Consider the following 23343-nt stretch of genomic DNA (forward strand, 5'->3'; position numbering starts at 1 on the left):
TGTTTGGGGGGGGGGGGGGGGGCAGGAGTAGTTTCTGTGACCATGCTACCTATTTGGCTGTGCAGGAATGTGTTGTCCTAAGCTGTGAGTTAGCTCAAAGCTTTCAGATTTGAGGGGCCAATTCTCTTGAGGGGCAGGGACAACCTCTACTCCATTTAGAGGAAAAGCTGATAAAAACTTCAAGTTTATTTTTGTGTCTAAATTAAGAAATTCAACCCTTTATTGTCTGAGTTTGCCTTTCAAAGAATCATTAGGAATTGAACAGTTACATAAAAATTACAGTCCTGATTCTAATAAAAGGTTTTTATTAATCCAATAGAACAGTATTCTAAATAAAAAAACATGAGAAACATAACTAGCAATTTGTTTGTTTTTTTTTCCACCTTTCTTCTGCCTCCCTCCACCCCACTCCGGTTCAAGCCGTTGTTTCTCAGTCTAGTTGTGTAGGACACAGCTCCCTGGCCCATGCTGCCTGCCAGCCATTCACACTGGCCACTGGCTGCTCCTGGCAGCACATGGCAGCTCATGCCGACCTCCGGCTGCTCACAGCAGCCCAGCTCCAGAGAGCCGTTGTTCACAGTCTTAGCTGTAGAGGGCACAGCTTACTGGCCCATGTAGGAATCCAACCTGCGACCTCGGTGTTAGGAGCTTGGCAGTCCAACCACCTGAGCCACCTGGCCAGCCCTGCAATTTGCTTTTTAAGCTAAGTTTTACGAATATTTTATTGCTTCAACAAGAGAATGAATGCCAGGGTACTTTTATTTTTAAAATCTATTTTAACAACTAATTTGAGTCATTACTTTTATTCTTTATTGTCTTTATTTTCCAAGTCTGGCGCCCAAACTTGGCGAACATCATGGAGATTTCTACATACATATACATATATACACCCATATTTAAGTTTAAAGCCTCAGTTCCTCATTAAACCTTGTGCTCAGGCTCCTGTTAAAAAGAGGTAAAATGGTGAGAAGATAAAAATCAGGGAAAACACAAATAAATCCCAATTGACAACTTCCTTGTTATGAATTAAAGCAGACATTTCAAGGCAAAATCCATCACCTTGCTAATGAAACTTCCACTAAGCTACAGCCTCAGATATTTGTAAGAAAATAAATAAAATTCCCCTTACACACTTCAATGTGGTTTAATGACAAGCAGCCGAGGAGTTCAGATAACTATCCATTCAGAAACAGTTAATACTTCAGTGGTTAAAATTTCAGGTGTTAAAAACCAACTTCAAACGGGTTCATCGTTATACTCTGATACTAAATTCTTCAGGTACTTGTCTCTAAATTACTATACAAATCCATTCTGGCTTTTAATTTAAAAAAAAACATTTACTGTTTGGCAACTAAAGAGCACATATGATTAGTGTACTCTAGATCGTTTGATTTTATTGTTCTCTGTAGAAGCTTTCCTCTTTTGTGATAATCCAGGCCCAGGTTCCTTATTATTTTGAAGAAATGAAACAGCTTCTGGTAGACAGTAATTTTCTACTCGAGGAGGGGTTTCCTATGAAAGAGGGGGGAAAAAAAACCCAACATTATTCATTTTTTCCCCAGATTTAAAACTGTTCAATGATTGGGTAATAAATTACTCTGTTTTTTGACCACAGAAATTTTAAAAGGAAAATGTATAATCATTCCTAGGTTCTTGCAAAGAAAATATTTGTCTTTCAAGGTATGCTATTTAGCACGTGTCACATTTAGAGAACAGTCCCTGCTTGACAATCTCACCTGTTATTGAGCTGATAGTTTAGGCAAGTGGGGCTAGCTAAGACCTTAATAATGGTTTTTATCTGTAAAATATGGATTAAATACAAAATATGGAAAACATGGATAAAAGTATGTGACATGCTTAATGTAAGTTTTTGAAGTTTTACTTGACCTTTACAATAAACACGTGAGAAGTATTTTTTATTTCTGTTTTACAGATAAAATAAAAAAGGTTAAATAACACACTCAGTGTTTCATAACTAGCCAGGTGGCAAAGCCAAAATTCACACACTTCTCTATTTGACTTCAAAACCCTTGTTTTTCTCACAATCAGATTCCAACATAAAAGAAAAGGGCCTCTGCCCCCCACCCCCCATAAGTACAATAAAACTTACACATAAGACCTCAGATAACCAAAGCAATCTTGAGAAAGACCCCACCACCCAACAAAACTGAAGGCATCACACGTCTTGACTTCAAACTCTATTACATGGTTATAGTAATCAAAACAGTATGGTACTGACATAAAAGACAAACAGATCACTGGCATAGAAGAGACCCAGAAGTAAACCCACACATATACAAGGGGGGAAAAGGATAGTCTGTTCAATAAATAGTGCTGGGAAAACTGGACAGATATATGCAAAATAACAAAAATTGGATGACTATCTTACAACATATACAAAAATTAACTCAAAAACTAAGACCTGAAACTACAAGACTCCTAGAAGAAAACATAGGTGTAAGTTTCTTCACATCAGTTTTGGCAATGATTTTTTTGGATTTGACACCAAAAGCAAAGACAATAAAAGCAAAAATAAACAAGTGAGACTAGATCAAACCAGAAAACTTCTGCACAGCAAAGGAAAACAATCAACAAAATGAAAAGGCAATGTACTGAATGGCAGAAAGTATTTGCAAATCACGTATCTGATAAGCATCTAAATAGCCAAAATATATACAAAAATCATACAATTCAACAGCAAAAAAACCAAACTGATTAAAAATGGGCAGAGGCTCTGAACAGACATTTTCCAAAGAAAATATACAGATGGCCAGCAAGTACATGAAAAAGTCCTCAACATCACTAATCATCAGGGAAATGCAAATCAAAACCACAATGAGGTATCACGTTACAACTGTCAGAATATCTAGCATCAACAATACAAGAAATAGTAAGTATTGGCAAGGATGTGGAGAACAGAGAACCCTTGTGCATTGCTGGTGGGGATGTAAACTGATACGGCCACTGTGGAAAACAGCATGGAGGTTCCTCAAACAATTAAAAATAGAACTACCATACGATCCAGCAATTTCACTTCTGGGTATTTATTCAAAAGAAACAAAAACACTAACTTGAAAAGGTATCTGCATCCAATGGTCACTGCAGCATTATTACCAACAGCCAAGATATGGAAACAACCTGGGTGTCCATCCATAGATGAATGGATAAAGAAAATGTGACACACACAGGAATATTATTCCGCCATAAAAAAGAAGGAAATTTTGCCATTTACAACATGGATAGATCTTTAGGGCATTATCCTAATATAACAACATAGATGGATTTTGAAGGCATTGTCCTAAGTGAAATAAATCAGACAAAGGCAAATACTGTATGATCTCATGTACATGTGGAATCTAAAAAAAAGAAAAGACCAAAACAAATTTCAAAACTCAACAGGTACAGAGAACAAACTGGTGGTTGCTGGGGGGGTGGGGGGGGGGCAAATGGGTGAGGTTCGTGAAGAGGTACAAACTTCCACTTATAAAATACGTAAGTCTTGGGGATATACAGTACAGCACAGTGTAAAATTAATAATGCTGTGTAGTATATCTGAACATTGCTAAGACAATAAATCTTGCAAGTTCTCAACTTATCCTTTAGGCAGATCAGAAGACTCCTCTCTCACGCAAGAAAAACAATTCGAGAAGCACACAAAGGTATGAATCTAGGAAAAGGGTCTCCAATAACTGGTCTATCCAGATTTCACCCAGCCCCAAACTGACAAGACTGAACCATTTATGTGCTCAATACTTCCAATCTGCTTTTTATCACCTAATTCTAATCATGAGCAGAAAGCCAATAATTACCAGATATCTGATCAATTCCTCTAACACAGAAGATAAAGATCCAAACAAAGAGGTAACTTAGGGGAAGCAGAAACTATGCAGAGATAAGAAAACTTTAAAAAAAAAAAAAAAAAAAGGTATGGGGCAGCTGGATGGCTCAGTTGATTGGAGTGTGAGCTCTGAACAATAGGCTTGCCGGTTCGATTCCCACATGGGTCAGTGCGCTGTGCCCTCCATAACTAGATTGAAGACAATGAGCTGCCGCTGAGCTGCTGGAGGGGTGGCTGGATGGCTCAGTTGGTTAGAGCGCAAGCTCTCAACAAGGTTGCTGGTTCAATTCCCGCATGGGATGGTGGGCTGCGCCCCCTGCAACTAAAAATTGAAAACAACAACTGGACTTGGAGCTGAGCTGCACCCTCCATAACTAGATTGAAGGACAACTACTTGGACTGATGGGCCCTGGAGAAACACATTGTCCCCCAAGGTCTCCCAATTAAAAAAAAAGAAAAGTGAAATGCTGAATAGCTTTAAAAAAAAAAGTATCACTAAATCCTCTGAGAACTAAGAGATGGTACTGCATCCTTGAAACAAAAGAATGTTATTAAGATAATAAAATGTATATTCAGAAAACTAAAAAAGGTGATTATTGAAAACACAACAGCAAAATGAAGTTGATAGGTGTGGGAAAATCAAACAGAACCTCTCAAAACGTATAGTATAAACATAGGTGAGAAGTAAGAAAATCCAACATCTCAATAGAAGTGTACCAGAGAGAACAGCAAGTGGAGGAGAAAAAAAATCATCACTGAAATAATTCAAGATTTCCCACAACTAAAAGATGTAAGTTACCAGATGAGAAAGGGCCCACCAGGTGTCTGGCATAATATAAATAGACCATCATATTATTTTGAAATTTCAGGAAACTGGGGATAAGGAACTTCCTACTAGTTTACAGTTACATATAAAGGATTATGATTCAGAATGGTTTTGGAATACTCGACAGCAATACTCGGATCAAGGAGACATAGCAATCAAAAGTCTAAGAGAAAATAGTTTCCAATACAGAATTTGGTGCCCAGCCAAACTATCAGTCAAGTGTGAGCATAGAAAAAATAATTCTCAGACACAGAATGTCTCAAACAATTTACCTCCACTGTTCTCTTTCTTAAGAAGCTACTAGAAGATGACCTCCATCAAAATGAAAACAGACCAGGATATGACATGGGATTCAGAAACAGGAGATCCAACAGAGAAGAGAGATAAAGGGTACGCATGGAGATGCTGGTATGACAGCTGTGCACAGAAGTAGGTAACCATGCAGATAGGAGCAATGTGAGTAAGGCCATGTTGAATGCTGTCATCACCAAGATCCTTGTGGCCACCGCACCTAGTTTTTAACTTGAGGTAAGAACACACTGGGGTGAGTCTATCTCAAAAGTTTTATCTGTGCTTGGCGTATCTTGGCCATGAAATTGCTGCTCTTCCCTCCGTAGCCTGCTGTTTCACCTCATGAAAGTGTTCTGTTTTGACCTATATCCGAGGGCTAGAGATAGGCAGTGATGATCTTAAAAATACAGAACAGCTCACTTCCGCAACGTATTCCTCCATACATCTAGTACCTGACACATATTACAACCCTGAGAAAGGCAGGGACACAACCAAAATTCAGATAGTAATTACTTCTGGGGGGAAGGAAGGAGATGCAAAAGGGGAGGAGCAAAAGGGAATGCCTATGGAACTAGCAATCTTGTATTTCTTTCTTTTTTAAAAGTTTTTATTGGGGAATATTGGGGAACAGTGTGTTTTTCCAGGACCCATCAGCTCCAAGTCAAGTCATTTTTTTGAATGTAGCTGTGGAGGGTGTAGCTCACTGGCCCTTGCGGGAATCGAACCGGCAACCTGGGTGTTAAGAGAGCACTATGCTCTAACCAACTGAGAAAACTGGCCACCAAATCTTGTATTTCTTATTCTGGATCCCTAGATGACATTTTGCTATTTTTTAACCAGTACATATGTTTTATATACTTTCTTATTAAGAAAAGAAAATGAAATGAGAATGTATGTACAAACACTAAGTCCAACAGAATACATGCAATTAATAATTACTGGATCTTGTCTTAGATGGCAGCTGTATACCTGAAATGATCAGGAATTTTTGGAGGACATGAAATTAAGTATGCCCCACTGCTTTATGCCAAAGGCTTCATGTTTATGTTTTAGGAATTCTTTTTATTAAACCCTAAGCAACTCGTAAACATAAGCAGCAAAAATCACAAGGCAGGCAGAATTCTGGCTTCCCTTATTTCTATGCCATTCTGTTTGAAATCCTTTATAGTAGGACATTTATGATCATGTGTCATACTTTGCTGATTGCTGATGGAATTTTAGGCACTCTGGTGTCAGGAAGATTTTTCTTTGCCCATCAAATCACACAACATGGGCCAATTCTGAACATGAGTGTAGTGAGCCCTCCATATAGCAAGTGCTTGACTTACCTTAGTGTCTAACACAGGTATTTACTGTATATCAATGCAAAAGGTCAAAAAAGCTAACGAACCCTTGGGTAAATGTTTCTCCTGGATTCCTGGAATCAATTTCTGCTTTATATTCCAACATCTAAAAGAACACTTTTAGCAGTACCTAGATTTTTATACCTAGCTCATATTTAACTTCCAAGCTAAATGTTTACATATGTGTTCATTATTATAAAAAACAATAGAAAGGGGTTAAATAGAGAACAGGAAACTAACATTCTATCAATAACAAGCCAAGGGTTTTGCTGTGCAGTTACTTCTCTATGAATATAAGCAGATCTCTGGTAATGAGGAGGTCAAGGACAGAATCTCACAAACCTGAGTAAGATAATCAGCAATGTATTCTGTTTTCAAGCAGTACACATTCTGAGCAGCAGCTTCTGCTATATTAAGTCCGGAATCATCTGGTTTCAGTTTATTGAAGTCAGAAAAGAGATGTGTGGCTTCTTTAAATAAAGATACAGAATGACCAGGTAGCACCTAATGAAAAAACAAGAAGCACCACAATCTATCAGTGTCCCAAAGTAATTCAACTGTACAACATGTACTTAAGGATTACCATCTCACTTAAGGATTGCCATTTGGTACAGAAAATCAAAAACCAATCATAGCAATCTTGGTTAGAAAATAATTATGTAAAACACTGAGTAAGCTGATTTCACTACAAACCTTTGCTCCTCCTGACTGAAGAAGGCGTTTAAATCCTGCTTCTCGGGACTGATCAACATGTAATATAACCTTCCACCCACTAAATGCACCCTACAAATGAAAAAATAATCAGTATTGAAATTATTTGGAAAATAAATGACAGAATAATACAGATAATATTTTATCTGTAGACATAGTTTACATCAATGAATAATCTTGTTAACCTTTACTTTTGCCATAGTGGTAACTGTGTCTGGTCAGAATACTGTGAAACATATAGCCATGGTGTCTGACACACAGTACACCATCAATAAATACTTGAAGAATGAAGGAAAATGATTTAATGATTAGGTAACATTAAACAAAGCAACTTGACTTTTGTCTTTTCTAGTATTTTCATTTTTACAATTAGTCAAGAGTAGAGCCTAAAGCACAATTTCTTAGATTAGATGACTCCTCCATTGTATTTCTCTTGAAAACTTTTGCATATTTGAAATATACAGAATTACTCTAAAAGAAAGAGAATCAAGGCTAACAAGGATTGGAGACAGCAGAAAACAGAATACAACAAAAAGATTATTTAACTTAGGCGTTCTTAACCTTTTCAAGCCATGGACTCCTTTCAGTCTGGTGAAAACTATGGACCTGTTCTCTAAATAATTAAAAAAAATAATAGCTTTATTTTGTAATTTTCATACCATATGAATAATGTCTTTTAAATGTTCAAAATAAAGTATAAAAGATTACAAAGGAAACAATTTTACTAAAAATTATCAAATTATTTAAAAAATTGTGACATAATAGATGTGTTTCTATATTAATGCACTAAATCAAAACTAGTGGTGAATCAAATAACTACTATAATTTTAAGTAGTGATGAACATAAACAGTATTTCAAGATACTTGCAATTATAATGCCAAGAAAAATACCTGACTTCTTTTGCTACTATTAATAGTGTTGTGATTTGCTGCCTAGACTTATAATTAAAGGAAATAACTTTTAATTACGAGTTTAGTAAAAATAAGGAAGTATTTTTTCCCCACCATCTAAAGTATACAGCTTCGCTGAATTTAATCTACAAACTCCTCTGGACCCCAAATTAAGTACTAAATACCCCTGAAGCTAGATGTTGAAAAAATTCTTTGGAAGAAATACAGTATGGGTCACATTTTTCATATGAATTATTTTTAATATATCTAAGATTACTGTTGATCACAACTAGAAAAATTAGGAATTAACATTAAGCTCAATTTAAAATGCCCAAATTAAGTGTATTAATCAAGGGATAAAAGACAAATAGAATCATTATTTTGTCAAGCAAAGTCTCTTAAAAAAAAATTCTGGAATAGTCATGACATTGAATGCCATTTATACTACCTACATAATTACATATGTCAATACCTCAACAATGCCCGATTCTTGTCTTTGCTGGATTTTTTTTCTCCATCTCATTGCTGCAAGTGCTAGTCTTCGCTGCTGTACATTGATTCCAGTCAAAACATCAAGTATGGAACTACTTCCCCATTCATAGTCTTCTTCCTAGAGAATTAGTCCAACCAACTTTTGAGTTCCTACAATATGTCCTCGAGGAATATACAATCGAATAAGAGTTAAAAACTATGCATTCACTTGTTATAAGTACAGGGAGTACTAGGTAAGCATCAGTTTATGAGTATGGAGGAAATGCAGATTAATTTGGCTTCCAATGAGAACCAAGTACAGTGGTACCTTGGTTATCGAATGTAATCCGTTCTGGAAGACTGTTCAAGTTCTGAAACGTTCGAAAACCGAGGCATGGTTTCCCCACAGAAAGTAATGCAAAATGGATTAATCCGTTCCAGACCTTTAAAATCAACCCCTAAAACTGCAAATTTAGCATTAATTTTACTATCTAATGATACCATAGATCCATAAAATTTACAGTGTTCGTAGACCAAAATGTTTGTCAACGAAGAAGTTTGAAAACCGAGGTTCCACTGTGTATTTGGCTTTTAATTAGAAATTAAAAAAAAAAAAAAGCATACATTTCTAAGAAAATACAGATAGATAGCTAAACCATAGCAATTGGTAACATTTAAATTATTGGGCTTTACCCACTGTAAGAAGAACTTCACAGAGGACATGGTCTCAGAGGAGCTATGTTTTAACAGCTTGGTACCTGTCTGTGGAAGAGATTCCTAAGGGATTTTGATTGAAAACTTCAAAATCTATATGATTCATACAACTGTGATGATCACTTAAGAACCAAAATAGTTCAAATAGTAAGTTTAATATTTAATGGGCTCACAGTAAAGATAAAAGCCTACAGCGAGATCATCTTAATATTTTATAATGTTATTTCAAGTAAAAAATCCCCACATTCAAATTAAATAAAACTGATGTAACTAGGAATCTGCGTCTATAAGCTCTAAATTTTTTTGTTTTGTTAATATGGACCTTATACAATGAGTATAATCTAACTGGTCATATTTAGTTATTTCAGTTATACGAATGATCAGTGCATGTGCTGGAATCATCTGTATTAATTTGAATACACACCGGCACGAAGCACCCAGCAGTCCTGCAGGCTTCGAGGTAGGAGCGATGAAGCACCCACTTGCCGGCTGCCACTGAGGCTAAATACTTCTCATTTCGAAGGGGATGTCCCACAACAATGTGTGTACAGCTGGGATCAAAGCACTGCTTCTCTATCACTAATCCACCTGAAGTAGAGAAAAATTGGTAGTGCTTTATCGATTCTTAACTTTTTCCTGGGAAAAATATGTCTTAACTTTGCACAGAAATTATTTATAAAATATAAAATGCACCAGATAAACCAAAAAACCTTGATGACAATTATTTTACTTTACATATATATTTTTATTAAACAGTATTTATTATGAAAATTTAAAATACAAAAGTCGATAAAATAAAGTAAACCCCCATATATTGGACAACTAGGTTCTAAAATTATCTGGACAACTAGGTTCTAAAATTATCAAAATTTTGCCATCCTTATTTCGATCTCTCCCCCTCTTTTTACTTCACTAGTTTAAACCAAATTCCAGACATCATGTTACTTTACGCCTACGTATTTAGTATGCATCTCCGAGATACATGGAAATTTTATTCAGCCACAATGCCATTATTAGATCTAAAATAATTAACAAAAATTCTTTGCTGTATCAATACTAAATCCTTTTTCAAATTTTCCTGTTTGTCTGCACTTGGCTTGTTACAATTAAGATATTAAAAAAAAACCATACAAATAAGGGCCACATACTGTACTTGGTTGTCATTTGTCTTAGGTCTCTCTCAACTACCTTAGCAATTTTCAAGCACTGAGTATGGGTAACCAGAGAGACTGAAGTAAAAAAGGGGCATCTACAGACTAAAAGTAGAAGAAGAAAAGTTTTTGTGGGTGGAAATAAGGTCAGCCGACCAACAGAGAAGCTGGGGAAGAAAACACACATACTAAGTAAACAGAGACAAAGCAGCGGGTGGGAGCTGAAACCTCTTCTCAGATTTAAATGTATCAAGTCTGACTTTGAGGAAAAAAGAAGGTGTACATAAATATAAGCTGATGTGAAGCAGAGTTGTATCAAGGACTTTCTAAGCCTTTAACAGAACATTTGAACTCCTGCTTTAGAGACGATGCTAACAATAATAGCAGCAATACTTTCTGAGCACTTATATAAAGCGAGGGACTGATGAAAGTGCTCAAGATTAACTAATCCTCACAGGCTTATGAGGTGAATTACTATTATCTGCAATTTACACGAGGACACAGGTAGAGTAAGTCACCCAGGATCACAGAGGTGACAAAAGAACAAAGTAAAAATTCCATATTAATATAATAGCAACATCTAATTCTATATAATAAATTTATTCTGTGACCCAGATAACATAATTGGCTGATTTACGTACATCAGTTCTTCATTTACAAAGTGAAGGGCCTTTTTGCGTTCTATAACCAAAAACCCTCTAGTCACAGACTCCTAATTCCAGCACAATCTATACTTAAGTGCCCCTGTTCTCTCTCCTTTTCCAGACAATTCTCTGCTAATTGCTACTACTCTTGCCCAGAGTTCGCAGAGATGGAACCATCTAAGGAGACAGACACTTGAGTGTTCCATTTTGGTGAGCTCTGGGTAAAGAGTAGCAATTCTGACTTATAATTCCATCTAATTTATTAGGCAACTGGGAAACAAAATGTTCTACCTGAATAAAGTTTCTAAGAAACACAGCTTCTCAAGTGTACAACTGTATTTGACAGAAATCTTAAAAAAAAAAAAACCATATTCATGGTTCTCCATATCCTTAAATGGACAGCAGTAACATTTAATCTTCTCTTGATGACCCAGGGCCACTATTAAAATCAGCCATTATTTCTTAATGTTTTCTCTACGTCAAGCTGTCAGATTAAGTTCTCTTGCTATAAGTTTCCTAACCCTATAAAGCTGCTTTGTCCAATATAATAGCCACTAGCCACATGTGGCTATCAAACACCCGAAGTACAGCTAGTCCAAATTTGAGAGGTGCAATAAGTGAAAAATACATCCCAGATTTCAAATACGTAATATGAAGAAAAGGCAAAACATCTCACTGATGTTTTATATTGATTACATGTTGAATATAATATTTTGCATATACTACCATGTTTCCTGGAAAATAAGACCTACCTGGGCAATCAGCAATAAAGCGTTTTTTTGGAGCAAAAATTAATATAAGACCGGGTCTTATATATTACATATATATAAAGTAAAATAAGACTAGGTTATATTATAATTATATTATCCCAGTCTTATAGGAAAATAAGACCGAGTCTTATATTAACTTTTGCTCCAAAGTCACATTAGAGCTGATTGTCCGGCTTGGTCTTATTTTCGGGGAAACACAGTACAAGGCTGAATAAAATATGTTTAAAGTTAGTATCACCTGTTTCTTTTTACTTTTTAAAATGTGGCTACTAGAATGTTTAAAATTACATGTGTGGCTCATGTTCTATTTCTACTGGAGAGTGGTGCTATACAGCACCAGGTTCCCTTTCTAGTATGCTGCTTCTAGAATGAAGTCTGATTGAAAACTCCACAACTAGTGGAATAACAATGTTACATGAGGAGCTCCTCTCTTGATATTACCAAACCTTCAACTTCATTAAAATGTGGTTTTACTTATACTGTAAGTCTACAATTTCATCGATTTGGTCCAAGGTTTCATCAATGAACAAATGTTCAAAGCCAAGTACAAAAGCTTCTTTAACCTTAATGGTTGGTTTCAATTTAAATCTTTCAATCCTATGACCCAGTGACTTTAGACTTAGATTAGAACTTTAAAAGTTCTAATGCTGACTCACTGTATAGTCTTAGACAAGTTACCCATCTTTTTTGTTTCAATTTCTATACCTCATAAATGATGTCAACTACATTTGACTTCCAAATAGGGTTACTATATGGGACATTTTTGACTCAAGTAAAATAAAATACTTGTACCTAGTTTTTCAATCAGATGATAATAATCAATACGTTCTTGAGGATTCAGAGATGACAACTGAAATACGTATTGTTTTTTTAAGTCTTCATGAGTCTCCTCTATTATAATCTGGAATGGAAAAATTTTATTTTAGAAAAAATTAACATTAAGAAAAGTTCTTAGGTATATAGTACTTTTAGAGTAACATTTTACTTAATCTTCTGAGTTATCAAATATGGAAATAATACAATGCAAAGAAATGCAGTTTTCCACATTTGATGAACCCCTGATATTGACATCAACAAATTCTGGATGCAGCACAACAGGAATATCCCAAAACCATATCACCACACTAAGGATAAACAAACCTTTTCTCTAGGGTGTGGAGCCACAGGTGGGTTGGCTAAGGGGAAGGCAATACTGGGGGCCTGCGGTGTAGGGATCAGGTGGCTGTCTTTTATTGGAGTTTCCAGTTCTTCAGAGATCGGGTGTTTTGGGGCTTCAGTCACATGCGCGGTCCCAGCATCACAGACATCTGAGGGCAATAAAATGCTACAGTGTGATAGTATCCAAACATGACTAAGAACAAATTCTGGGAAATATGCTCATCTGTCTTAACCAAGATGAAATTAAATGCAAATTCTAGAATGTAAAAACTACATGCAAAAGAAGTAGCCTATTTCTAGAGCTTATACATAAATGCAATTAATTAACATTAAAAGGGCAATTGGTGTTATCTGTGGTCTTCTCCCACCCTTCTTGAAATAACCAAGGCTCATCAGTAAAATGTATCAAAATTTGTAAAATGAAAAGCAATATTACACATGCAGAAAATAACAGGCAGAGATAGTGCAAAGAAATAATCATGTGATGTGAAGGGGGGGACGACAGATAACCAAAAATGAGAGAGATTAAACATTTTATTTTTAGGGTAAAGCCCAAGGAAGAAAAAAATAGGGGAATTCAGAAAGGAATGCATACAAATCCAAAGAACAAGTGTGTAGGTGTGTGCTGGGTAGAATTTAGAAGATTTAAATAAAAAGATGATTGTGAAAAAAAAAGTGCAAAAAGGACTAGAATAAAAGAAATAATAATGGTGAAAATCACGTCTGGAAAAAAATGCCTGATTCTAAATTTCCAAATTTAAAAATCAAAATGTATTTTTCAATTTACTGATGATACATTACCTCAACTTATAATTATTTTTCTGAGTCTTAAGTTTAAACCCAAATCAGAAATATCTAGTAAGGTTTCTGTTTGCATGTATAATTCAGAGAACCAGTGTGCTTAGCTATTATTTTAAAGAGGTCAACATGTACTTCATATAAACAAGTAAACAGATTTCTTTCTCATTACCCTGTTCAGCAATTTCTGTATCATGTAAAGGCTCCTGGAAAGGAGAATCCTCCAATTTTTTATAGTCAGCCTGAAGTTCAGAGTATTGTGTGGGACAACTAGGCCACTGCAAATTGCTGGCAAGCCTTGCTCTCTCCTCTCTGGCTGTAGGGTCATCCCAAATGATCTGTTCATTTTGGGAGGGCTCTGTGTTGATATCAGGTACTGTCTGACGAGACTGCCTAAGGAATAAAAGGGACAATTTTAATAAACAGATAGCCATAACAAAATCCACTCATACATTCCTTAAATTAGACTGTAAATTCGTAAAGCATGTTTTTGTTTCTTTTTTAAAACTTTAAGTGTGTTTTTCCAGGACTCATCAGCTCCAAGTCAAGTAGTTGTTTCAACCTAGATGCGGAGGGCGCAGCTCACAGTGGCCCATGTGGGGATCGAACTGGCAATCTTGTGAAGAGCACCGTGCTCTAACCAACTAAGCTGACTGGCCGCCCTGTAAAGCATGTTTTATGATATAATTGTAACAATTCCATTGGAGAATAAATAGAATTCCAGTTATTTTCTTTCAATGTATATATTGAGTCTTTCAGTGTGTGTATGTATATAATCTTAGTAAAAGTAATGTACCCAAACTGATGATACCACCTAAGATTTCATTTGCCTCAAAAACAAGGAAGACAGTCTTTTATTCTTAGAATATTTACTCAGACTTTGCACAAGATTTAGGCTCTCCATAATGATAAAACATGACCTGAAGTATATTAACAAAAGCCAATTTTACCCAGTACTCGGATAGAATTAGCCTCATTAAATATACAGTTACATAAGATAAATGCATAGCTCAATTAATCAATTCAAGGTGTAAGTCCATGATGCTCATCATATTAGAGATTTTTCTATCAGGAAAAAAACGAAGTAATGCTACCAAACTTAAATTACATCACACTAAGATTCTGCACTCACCTTTCCTGAAAGATAAATTTGTAGACAATATAAAATGCATGTAGTTCCAGTAAGAAATAACTGTTTAAATCACATCTCTCTGCTTGGTATGGAAAAAAACCTCTATGTCTGTTTCCTGCCCCCAATTAAGAATGCTAAAACTGCTTGGAACAAGGGAGGGAAGACGGAAAAGAAAGGAAATATCTGAATGTAATATATATATAGTTTGGGCTAAGTAATTAGGTCCAGTAGTAAAAATCTTACACTGGTTTTGATATTCTAAACTTGTTCTTTACTAATTTAAAAGAAAGGGTAAGTCAGCCGGATGGCTCAGTTGGTTAGAGCGCGAGCTCTTAGCAACAGGGTTGCTGGTTCGATTCCCACATGGGCCAGTGGGAATTCGATTCCCACCCTCCACAACTAGAAGACAACGAGCTCCTGGTGAGCTGCCAGAGGGGTGGCCGGATGGCTCAGTTGGTTAGAGCACAAGTTCTGAACAAGGTGGTCGGTTTAATTCCGGCATGGGATGGTGGGTTGCGACCCCTGCAACTAAGACTGAAAATGGCAACTGGACTTGGAGCTGAGCTGCGTCCTCCACAACTAGATTGAAGGACAACGACTTGACTTGGAGCTGATGGGTACTGGAAAACCACACTGTTCCCTAATATTCCCCCCCAAAAAAAATTAAAAAAAAAAAAAAAAAGACAAAATTAGGCTTAACTCTCATAGAACTGAGTCATCAGGTACCTATAGAAGGAGCTACCTTTCCAAGTCATCTAGTTACTCCTTTCTGCCACCACGATGAGTGACAGGTTTGTACCTCAGTGCCTCTAGGACTCTACTTCTCCCACTGCGGGCAGAACGAGTGCTGTCAGGGGTTGAAGAAGCACTGTTACAACCACTTCTTGAAAGGGAAGTCCTCTGCCCTTGCGGTTTCACTATTGATGTTGCAGACATTATCTCCTGCAGCTGCTTTTGGAAATTCTCTCTCATCTCCAAGGTCTGTGTCAGAACTGAAACAAACACAAATATACCAATCAAGGTGCATTTCTCTTTTTTATCACCTCTTATTCACATTAACTATTTTGTCTAACACACATTAACTTGACATTTATTGAATATGTACAGGTTATAATGTACTAAGACTATGACTGTTGTAGAACATAAAGGCCACCCTTACCATGAGGACTGTATATGAAATAATCAGGAAGCCCTTTGAAGACACTTTGCTAAGACTTGCAGTAACAATCTCTCTTGTAGAACTCCCTGCCTGCTTCTGACCCTCTCTCGTGTTACGTACTATACTCTGAGGTGCATTTATGTATGTGATTTTCTTCTACAGTGCTTGAAAACACAGACTACAATATATTTATCTTTGGGCTGCTTATACACTAAACACTGAAATAGGTACTAAATATTTTGGGGATGTACAAAGTGGGACTAAGTAGGTATGTCATAGGGAAAGCTTTGATAGGGTAGGATGAGTAAGGAAAACAAAATATTAATCCATTAAAAAGAGCACACCTAGAGAGAGAGGTTATTCACTGCAGTACTTTTTATAATACCAAGAAATTAGAAATAACCTATATGCCCATCAATAAGGGACTGGATAAGTACAGTGGACCATTCATATGAGTATTATATAGCTGCCAAAAAAAAAAGAGAGAAAAAGACTGAAGATGCTCCTTATGCACCAATATGAAACATTCTACAACTTGAACTGTTAAAAATATCAAAGTATAAAACAGCATATATAGTAGTCCACCATTTATATATATTTTTAAAAGTGGGGAAGGAGAGTATATATTTATGATTGTGTATGCATAAAACAGCTCTAGAAAAAAACAACATTGAAAGGATGGGAGAAACTCTCCATACTTCCTTCTGTACCTCCAAAACCACGTGAACATGTTAAAATATATTGTACATCTAACTTTTTGACTATCACTGAAAAGAACTGAACCAAAAAATTTTTGAAATCACTTCATCTATCTTTAATAAAATAGGGCTGTATCACACTAACTCTGTAAAATACCTAGTTCTACAAATTTTATACTTAAATCACTTAAAGCTTTACAAATCATTACTTAATAACTGGCATGGGACCTCAATTCAATCCTCAAATATATGCTTTACTTGTATTTAGCATCACAGAAAATAACTTAATTTTTCCATTTGATGCAAAGAAATTGTCCTGCATGAAAAAGATATTGTTATAATTTCTTTTATAATTTAAAATATTTTACCTCCTTTAGAGTCCTTCCTTCCATTTCCATTTGACGTGGCTAATTCTTTATTACCGGTGGTCATATTATCTATATCATTTTCTTCTATAGGCAAATGATCTGCCTATTGAAGGAGAAAAATTATAATTTCTCAAACCAAGTCATCGTATAAGGTTTCACAGCAATTTATAATTATACATTCAGCTCAAGGAAGGGGTAAATGTATCATCCATATTATCTACCTTATCATCCTTTGTCGCCTCAGCTGAGAGCAGTCGACTATTACAGAGTCTGCCATCTTGTACTGCACTGATATCCAAGCTCATTTTGGGATTATAAGTATGTGGATAAAGAGATTCAGGAAGATGTTTGTACTCTTGGGCACACTGCAATACAATGGTGTGTTTTAAAACAGGATTGAAAAAATCTTAGTGAATAAATGATGTTAAGTTGGATAAGGATAACCATTACACTACATTCTAAAATGATAAAAATTCACAAAATTAAAGTTTTAAAAAGTAGCTGACACTGAAAAATTCTGTTGTACAAAGGACGATTAAACTGTCCTCACTTTTTAATGTCATGTCCATTCAAATATAAAATCTAATTCTATTTCTATACTTTGCCAAGGTATCAGCCACACTCCAGGGAATACCAGGAATGGAAGGGGAAGGGGAAAGAAAATAAAAGAAAAGGACAGTTCTAAACTGTATTGCTTTGCTAAATTAATTCTCAAATTATAAAATTTTCTTTCACATCATTTTTAATTAGTGAATAGAATCAGACTCAGAAAGAGTACCCATTAAAGACTTGTTAAATATTTAAGGAATAAAGATCTCAAGTTTTTAATGCCAAAGAAATGAGGTGTGCAGTTAACTAAGGTTATCCAACTTGTTTATGTACACTGAAATTGGTTTATGCCTAGAAATAATGTTTGTATACATTTTCATTTAACAGAGAGGGGAGGAAAAAAATATTTACTTCTAAAAGCCAGTGCTCTGAAACAATGTGAATTCCTCTTTCTTTTACAGATTTATACTCTCGATTAGTGTCATTCTGTCGCCCTTGAAAGATGAAATGAGTCACTGTTTCATCAAAACTCCACCTGAAACAACCAAATACACAAAACCAAATAACTAAGAGAAACATCTACATTAGTTTAAGATGATCATTACTATCTATGAGTAGAATATTCTGACCATCACAAAACCTTAAGAACTACAGTTAGCAAGAATATTAAATGACAGGCTCCATTTTTTTGGCCGAATTTTAATACATATATTTCTGGGTACATATATAGGCAGAGAGACACATGTAAGGATAGTCTTTAAAATGTTACTTTCTGCTTTATACTTTACTGAATTCTTTCAACTTTTTCTCTTACAATGAATATAACTTTATAGTAATAAAGTACTTTCAAATCAGTAAAATGGTAAAGCATGCACTCTGTCAGTCACTATTCATTGTATTTGCTCTACATCCCATAATAGACTATGTGCTTTACACATTATCTTATCCATTCCTCACAACAATCATACGACACTGGTATTATGTTCATTTTACAGATAAGAAAACTGAAGGACATGATTATATAACATGTTCAAGGGTATTCAGTGAATAAGTGGCACAGCCAGGTTCCACTTCAAAACCCATACTCTTAATTATGTTATGCTATGATCTGCTGATTCTTTCTACATAATATTCTCCTGACCTAGGAAAATAATCTAAAAAATGTAAAATACACCATCCTTCAAAATATCAAGTAAAACCCAAAGAGGAAGTAAAAATTATATTTCTAAATATAATCACCAAAATAAATAAGTTCTCTTTATGGATATTTAATATACTTTCCATTTCCAAAATAAGAAATATCTGAACTTTTTAAATAGCCATGTTAAACAACGTAAGAAGGAATGAATGTTTCTTCCTAAATTATATTACAAACATCTCTATTCCCTATAGCCCATATATCCTTAAAAATAATGGTAAAAAACACCTCGCCTAATTTAGTTGTTAGTCTTTCCAATATTGTTTGTATTTCTGCTGTAAGGTAAAACAATACACACTTAAGAGAATTCAGAAATACGGAGGAATATTTTTGCCTGAATCATCTTGGTTTACTATACACTATAATAATATGGATAAACTATGAGTTTTAGTCTTCAGAGGTCCTTCAAGGACAGACTGTCAATGACTACAGATGGTTTAGATCAGGGTTGGCAATTTTTTTCTTAAAAGGCCAGATGATAAGTATTTTAGGCTTTGTAGGGCAAATAATCTTTCACAACTACTCAACTCTTGCCTTGTATGAAAACAGCCACAGATAATATATAAATAGGCATGGCTGTGTTCCAATAAAACTTTATTTACAAAATCAGATGGCTGGCCTGCCTAACCCCTGGTCTAGCTCAGTGCTTTCAGCAAAATTGTTACTTTACTTCAGGAGCTATTTTGGAAATTTTTGGGGGTGATTTTCGTTGTTACAATAATGTGTTTGTATGTTGGGGCGGGTTTGTATGTTCGGTTACTAGTAGTTAGTAAAGTCTACAGATGCCTGAAATTCTGGGGAATAGCCATACATAGTTATCCCATATCCTACATAATCTTCTGATGTCCTGACAGAAATGCACATAGGTAAAAAAAAATTGTTTATTCAGTTGACCCTTGAACAACTTATATGTGGAAGTTTTTCAATACATACACTGCTGTAAATGTAGTTTCTCTTCCTTATGATTTTCTTAATAACATTTTATTTCCTCCAGTTTAAGAATACTTTCAGTCAACAGTAGTCAAGTTTTGGGGGAGCCAAAGTTATATGGGGACTTTTCTGACTGCAGGAGGGGGCGTTGGTGCCCCTAACCCCTACGCTATTCAAGGGTCAACTGAAATTGAATGAGTCTAGAACCTGCTTTACATATAAACACAAGTTATTTTATTGCAGTTTTGATATACACTAATATACCAGACATGCAACTACTGTATAACTGATGGAAGACTGTATGTACTTTCCTTAATTTGGAACTTTGCCAAATTGTGAACAACTCTTGATAAAGTCCTATTACGAGAATTAATGTTGCTCATGGTATGAGTCTCCATATCTGTTTCAGCCTCATGGCTGTTAGCACTTGAGGTGATTTGCCACATGCATGCCACCATACAAATACTCCCTTTTCTTCTAATGGTGTAAGGCACAGGCATTTACATACTAACTATATACGTACTATTATTCGTTATGTGCCTCACATTCACTTTTTTTCTTTTTTTAATTATAAAAAATATGTGTAATCAAAAGGGGATGCTGCATCTAGTGTGTTGAGAAGATGTGCTCTAGATGTTTAACTGTCGGAAGGGCGGGAGACAGTATCAGTGGTCTCTTCGGGATGTTCTTCTGGTCCTAGCTTATGGAAAGGAACATCTGGGACATCTGCAATTCAGAAATAATTATCCTACGAACACATAACTATTGTCTCCTCTATTCAAGGGTTCTTCCCTCTCATCCATCACCAAGTTTGAGCAATCCATTTCAGGAATAGATTTAATGCAAACTTTAATGTAATTGACCAATTAAAACCTATTTAGGAATTTTAGCAATGTATTCTTTTTTTCATACTAAGAGGATTAGCATTTTAAATCTTATATAAACACAAATCCTATATATTTCTTTTAAGTCTTACATGATGTCCACAAACAGGAATATCCAAGGATGCATTCATAGTGCTACTGTGAGAATGAAATAATGGTTGGCTCATACTAAGTGCTCAGCAACTGGTAACAGACAATATAAATATAATATAACTGGTAATAGATAATATAAATAGATAATATAATAAGAAAGCTTCACTACCCTACAATAGATCCATTAAACAACTAGGATGCTTATAACTATGACAGGTACATTTTATATTCTCCTTATCTAATTTCTTTACCAAACAGAAAGCTAATTGAAATAAGACTCACCAAAGGAAAAGGTGAAACTAATCATATTCCTCAAACTGTTTGTTACTTGTAGGACCAATCATTATGCTATCCACGAATGGCTGAATACACGTGATCAAGAAAGCCCGCATGGCAGACAGTGGAGGAGTACAGCCAACTCAGGATGGGCTGGAATAGGCAAGGGTCTCGCCTTCCCTGACACTGATGCCCTGTGTGCTTGAGACCTCTGTCTAGCTTGGCTGTCAGATTGAGGGCAGATGTGCTAATCTATGTCTCCAAAATAGTAAAAATGATAGTAATTATAATAAAACATGCTCAAGAGACCATTTTAACTCAGGAGTATTGCTAGAGTACTTAGTCCTACTCACAGAAGGGCTCTAATCTGAAAATCACTGAGATAAAAGTATACTTAATCTCAGACCTAGATGTCCAGGATTCTAGAATAGTGAGCAGCACAAATAGGTTGTCAAATATTTGTTGAACATACCCTAAGAATACGCATACAAGAGTGAACTAATATGGGAGAGGGTATTGTAAAAGGATGTGGTAAATTAAAAATTAATTGGAGAGACATTGTAGGTAATATGACACACTAAGGCAAAATAAATATTTCTTTGTAAATGCTCACAACAACTTCAGGTTTTCCTATAAACTTAGGCCATATCACCACTAAACAGAAAGATGTGCCAACTACCTGTAATCTGCTCCTAGAGAGGCTGCAATCCCATTTAGTTCACTCTGCTTCTTACTGAGTTTTTTACTAACACATACCACTACCTTGTGAAGTGGCTTTGGAGCTTCTTCCTGTCCATGGAAAAGAAAAGAAACAGATCAACTATGATTGTTTGAAATGTTAGTCATCTAAAACTTCCTTTTAATAAGTGATCTAATTCTACCTTCTCTGACTGGGCATCCTTCAGTTGAGGGCTGGCAGAAACAGCAACGGCATCGGCATCGCGAGAGCTATTGGCCAAAGCAAGTTTCAAATTTCTGACGATGACTTCCGAGAGTGGTGTACTCAGTTTCCTTTTCTTTTGGCCAGGACCTCCTGGAGTTTCCAAGGCTGCCAGTGCATCCTATGTGGATGGAAGGGGGAGTGAAAGAGAGAGAATGAGAGGAAGAATAGTGGCGAGAAAGTAAGAGAGAAGGAAAGAGAAAAAGGAGAGGGAAAGAGAGAAGGGGGACAACCCTCACAATTAATTGGATTACAGCTTTAACTTCTCGTTTTTCTCGAAACAATGGCATCTGTATCTATATACTACAAAATAAAAAATAAAAATAAAATACCGTCCAGCACATTGATTAAAAGAGACTGATAAGCTTACATTTTCAGCAGTGCTTACCACATTTGCCTCAATCTTAAGAGTTTAAGTTGTAATTAAAATAAAGGACAACCAAAAATGAGACAGACAAAACACAGAAACAAATAAGCAAGACAGGAACTATATAAGGAAGGTTAAGAAATCATAAAGAGCTGAGAATTGTGAATAATCTTCAAAAGTACAAAATATGTTCCTGTTCCCACAGGTCCAGGGGCTTGTTCATCTTGCCTAGTATTCCATGTGGCTAACAGAATGTAATTAACCAGCCTTCAACTTAATATTTAAATTAACAATCTTTTGCCAGTATAATGATGCAACAAATAACCTTGTACACACACCATTTTGCACATGCAAGAGTAAAGGGAACCATTTAAGCAAAATGTATGTCCCAACACTGACATTCTCCTGAGTAAAGCATTCAAGTGTTTCCCAATATGCTTGACAGCACAGTGGGTAATCAATTTTTTCTCTCTTGCCAATCTGATAGGTTAAATAAATATATCTGTATGCTTTAATTTTCTACCCTCTTATACAGAATGAGTAAACATCTTTATGCATGTGTACCATTTATGTTTAATTTTTTGTGATAGCTATCTCTTCCTAGTCTTTGCCCAGTTTTCCAGTTATATCAGTATTTTAAATACTCATTTGCATGAATTGTTTTATGAATTTATGAGTATAAATATACATCTCTGTATACATATATATATATATATGTGAGTGTGTGTGTGTGTGTGTGTGTGTGTGTAACCCACTGTGATATACACATACTTGTTCCCAATTTGTAGTTTGTCAAACTTTTGCCATGGAGAATATTTTTTAAACGAATACTTTTATAAAATCTGAATAGTTGAATGTGGAGAATTTATTACCGTCAAATTCATACAAATTTTTCTTTTCAGCTACATGTTATAGTTAGAAAGACCTTCCTCGCGCTGGGATTATTTAAAAACAAACTTTCTTGTGGCCTGTTCTAGAATTTTTTAAAACGATTTTTAGTAAAATATAGCTAACATACAATATTATATTAGTTTCAGATGTATACAATCATTACTCAACATTTATATACCTAAGAAAGTGATCACTGTAAGTCCAGCAACCATCTGACACCATACCACGCTATCACAATATTATTGACTATAT

The 23343-nt window shown here is 35.5% G+C and overlaps 1 protein-coding gene across 3 annotated transcripts in view; it reads right to left on the reverse strand.

Annotated features, from left to right (window-relative positions):
• Positions 1-288: 288 nt before the first annotated feature.
• TOPBP1 (DNA topoisomerase II binding protein 1) overlaps positions 289-23343 on the reverse strand; it is a 50183-nt gene continuing 27128 nt past the window's right edge. For 2 of the 3 annotated variants that reach the window (XM_074312855.2, XM_074312856.2), the window contains 14 exons: positions 21775-21954; positions 21573-21682; positions 17924-18047; positions 17185-17328; positions 16964-17066; positions 15538-15730; positions 13779-13999; positions 12791-12957; positions 12443-12551; positions 9510-9673; positions 8373-8510; positions 6992-7081; positions 6641-6802; positions 742-1512 (listed from right to left, as the gene is read on the reverse strand). In XM_074312855.2, the coding sequence (XP_074168956.2) occupies positions 1369-1512; positions 6641-6802; positions 6992-7081; positions 8373-8510; positions 9510-9673; positions 12443-12551; positions 12791-12957; positions 13779-13999; positions 15538-15730; positions 16964-17066; positions 17185-17328; positions 17924-18047; positions 21573-21682; positions 21775-21954 (2049 nt within the window). In that variant the 3' untranslated portion in view covers positions 742-1368. Of the gene's footprint in view, positions 1513-6640; positions 6803-6991; positions 7082-8372; positions 8511-9509; positions 9674-12442; positions 12552-12790; positions 12958-13778; positions 14000-15537; positions 15731-16963; positions 17067-17184; positions 17329-17923; positions 18048-21572; positions 21683-21774; positions 21955-23343 lie in introns of all 3 variants that reach the window. The other variant, XM_019725913.3, reaches the window with a different exon arrangement.

The sequence above is a fragment of the Rhinolophus sinicus genome, chromosome 5, assembly GCF_057876585.1.
Source record: "Rhinolophus sinicus isolate RSI-liver-muscle chromosome 5, RSI-T2T, whole genome shotgun sequence".
In the NCBI taxonomy this organism is placed as follows: Eukaryota; Metazoa; Chordata; class Mammalia; order Chiroptera; family Rhinolophidae; genus Rhinolophus; species Rhinolophus sinicus.